At 32.0% G+C, this 3,360-nt stretch overlaps 1 protein-coding gene across 1 annotated transcript; it reads left to right on the plus strand.

Annotated features, from left to right (window-relative positions):
* Positions 1–383: 383 nt before the first annotated feature.
* LOC108752044 (ADP-ribose pyrophosphatase, mitochondrial) lies at positions 384–3,317 on the plus strand. The gene is made up of 2 exons (XM_018492631.1): positions 384–806; positions 2,329–3,317. Exons 1-2 carry the CDS (start codon positions 548–550, stop codon positions 2,958–2,960), a joined length of 891 nt encoding a protein of 296 aa, XP_018348133.1. The 5' UTR covers positions 384–547; the 3' UTR covers positions 2,961–3,317.
* The last annotated feature ends 43 nt before the right edge of the window (positions 3,318–3,360 follow it).

A 3,360-nucleotide genomic window follows, 5' to 3' on the forward strand; every position in this document is an offset into this window, starting at 1 on the left:
TATATTAAATGGAAACTTTTAAAAATATAGATTAGACGATTAGAGCAAAAAGAAGTGGAGTACCATTAAAAAAAAAAATGTTTTTTTTCCCGGCTTTTTCCGAGAAAAATACCGGAGAAGAAAAGTTAATTCTTTCCCAACGATTAAAATTTCCCGAGAAAATACAACACTATAGGTGCGTTCGGAAAGGTGTTATTTGTGTCATTCTCTATCTTCATCATTTATTAAACATAAAACAAGGATAGAATGATATAAATAGCGCTAATAGCGTCTCCCCGAACGCACCTTATATATGAGTGTTGTATAATATACGTGTAGTTATCACCATAGCTATCACGCAAGAAAAGCATAAACAAATAATACTAAAATGACTCGATCTGCATCTGATCAGGAAGATTTCTCATTATCGCTAAACTTGGATTCTTCTTGTTTTAATCGGCACTCGGCAGCGTATCTGCGTATGCTCTGTCCAGGTTAATTCTTTGATCCATACTACGGATCATTAATTACGCCACTAGAAATAGTGAAAGTAAGCATCAAAAGAGTTATGCTGTCACATCGATTACCTCCTGGACATTACATAAATATCAGACACATGACATTGTTTCACCAGAAGTGTCGACAGGATTTTTATCCATCCAGTAATGTAAGAAGATTTACAGTACCGGATGAAAAAATACCATGGACAGCCGAGTATCCCGAATATAAACCGGTCGCGTATACCGCTGCTGTTCTTAAGGGTAAACCCTGGGCCGATCCAGAAATCAATGAACCTACTTTCAAACCAAAATGGAATGCGGTGGATGGTAATTACTCTTTTCCTATTCATCTAATTGATAAATTCAGTTAAAAATTAAAAAATTAACGAAGAAAACATAATAAAGGAAGTCTCAAATCAGTTTCTAGGTTAACATAAACATAAAATAGATCAACATTGCGCATGCGAGACAAGGGGGCTATTCCGAGGCCTGTCCTTTTAGGCTGAACTTTTGCACCAGTTCACCTTTCTTTCTTTTCTCTCCAGGAAGAAAGAAGAGGAAGAAAGATGAACTGGTGCTAAAGTTCAGCCAAAAAGAATAGGCCTCTGGTGTAATATATTACTATCAGTACTGAAAATCTGTAAAGGTCCCCTAATGAAAATTTTTCTCAAAATATTTCATACAATTTTTCAGAATTTCTATATAATTTTATAATTTTCTCACATTTTTTTATATGAATTTGAATATTTCTCAGAAAATCTACATCTTTTCTCAGAATTTTTCATATATGTTAATTAAATTATGAAATATTGTAAGATTTCTAAGATTTTTGTAAGTATAATTTCTGATAAAATGTTATAAAATCTAAAAAATTAAAAAATATTTTTTTTTAATGATGGGATGAGAAATTTTAGAATATTTCAGAATTCATTTATATGAAAAATTCTGAGAGAAGATGTAAACTTGCCGAATATTTCTGAATATTTCCGAAAAAATGTTCCAATTCGTATAAAAATTATGAGAAAAATTTTCACCAGAGTTACTATGAGATATCGAGTTCATTTTAAAGGGAATTTAATCAGCTTTAAGATACTGTCATGTAAAATTTAATTCAAATACTATTTTTTCTGAAAATTAAAAAAATGTAAAAAATGAATAAATCAAAGTCAAAAAATTATGCTCATAATATGAGATACCTCGAGAAATCGATAATAAAGTGCAAAATACATCAGTATTGTAATTAAAAAATCTTATTTAATGTTTCTAAAATACAAACACAGCCAATGTGCGCGCAAAATGAGCGATACATTGTACCCAGGACTCGTCTAGATAGTTAGAAAGCATCGCAGAAACAAGAACTCGATGTTCATTCTGATTATCCTTTTTGTTAATCTAACTTTTGCAATTAAGCAATTCAACATATCTCATATTTTTCTGTTAGTACGATCTGACTATTCTATCACTACATGAAGAACTTATTGCCAAATATTTACTAAATTAAATAATAAACAAGATTTAAAGACTCATTTCAATGAAACTTGAAGACATCCAAATTCTAAAATCTTTTTTTACGACTACAGATACGATCTAATAATGCATTTTCCAATAAATAATTTTTTCAACCTAAGAGCAATACATTTATGGTGAAATCAACAGATAGCATTTATTAGTTTAGCAGAAACGCTGCTCTCATATTAGGCACTTATCTCATAATAGTGGGCTTTCCTCTAGTAAATGTAATATAAACGTAATGTATAGACTTTTTAACATTAGCAGTGTACATTAGAACACAGCCTATGTATTAACTTTTCTTATAAATTATATTTGAAATATGATTTTTGATACATAGATAAGGTGAATCGGAAAAGTTTTATGGGTAACTATGTCGTAAACGCTGATGGTTACCCCTTAAATCCCGTGGGACGAACTGGTATCGTTGGACGAGGACTTCTCGGCCGATGGGGACCGAATCACGCTGCAGATCCTATCGTTACACGGTGGAAACGCGATAATGCGGGAATTGTAGTAGACAAGCAAACAGGAAAACCCGTGTTACAATTCGTCGCAATACAAAGGCGAGATTCCGGTGAATGGGCCATACCAGGGGGAATGATTGATCCAAATGAGACGGTTTCTACCACGTTAATGAGAGAATTCATGGAGGAAGCGCTGAACTTTTTAGAAATGAATGACGCCGAAAGAAAGATCCTTCAAAATTCCGTAATGGAATTCTTCACAAAAGGCGACGAGATTTACAAGGGATATGTGGACGATCCGCGAAATACTGATAACTCTTGGATGGAGACGGTAGCTACAAATTTTCACGACGAGGATAATAATATTGTTGGAAAGTTCACATTGAAGGCTGGAGACGATGCGCGTAATGTAAGATGGATGGACTTAAATAAAGAAATAAATTTATATGCTAATCATAGTGATTTTGTAAACACAGTTGTGTCGCGACGCAAAGCGCACTGGTAAAGTGCTTTGCATAATTACGATGACCTCATATAGGAGAAGAAAATATTAAAAAACTAAATAATTATTTAAAAAATTATTTTGTATTATACATATACTATATGTACACACTGTATCTATACGTACATCTATAAAACACTGCAGAGCACAAGAGTAATAAACATTACTGTCGTCAAACTATGCTATAAAATCTTAAATTTAGTATACGTTTTTAGAGATAAAATAAGATCATTCAATGCAAGAGCTGATCAAATATGCATTTAAAAATATCAATTACATATTATATTAAGTTTGTAAAGGTATAACACCCAATCTTCAAATTTAAGTCGTTTCCTATTGTGTATATTTTCATAATTCTTTTCGCGCACAATCACGTTCAAATATATATATATATATATATATA

This window comes from Trachymyrmex septentrionalis, unplaced genomic scaffold, assembly GCF_001594115.1.
Source record: "Trachymyrmex septentrionalis isolate Tsep2-gDNA-1 unplaced genomic scaffold, Tsep1.0 scaffold53, whole genome shotgun sequence".
NCBI lineage: Eukaryota > Metazoa > Arthropoda > Insecta > Hymenoptera > Formicidae > Trachymyrmex > Trachymyrmex septentrionalis.

Bases quoted from the DNA above. Each gene is read 5' to 3' on its own strand.
- LOC108752044 (XM_018492631.1), top strand. From the start codon at position 548: ATGCTGTCACATCGATTACCTCCTGGACATTACATAAATATCAGACAC. The intron at 807-2,328 runs GTAATTACTCTT...TTTGATACATAG, and splicing joins AAAATGGAATGCGGTGGATG to ATAAGGTGAATCGGAAAAGT.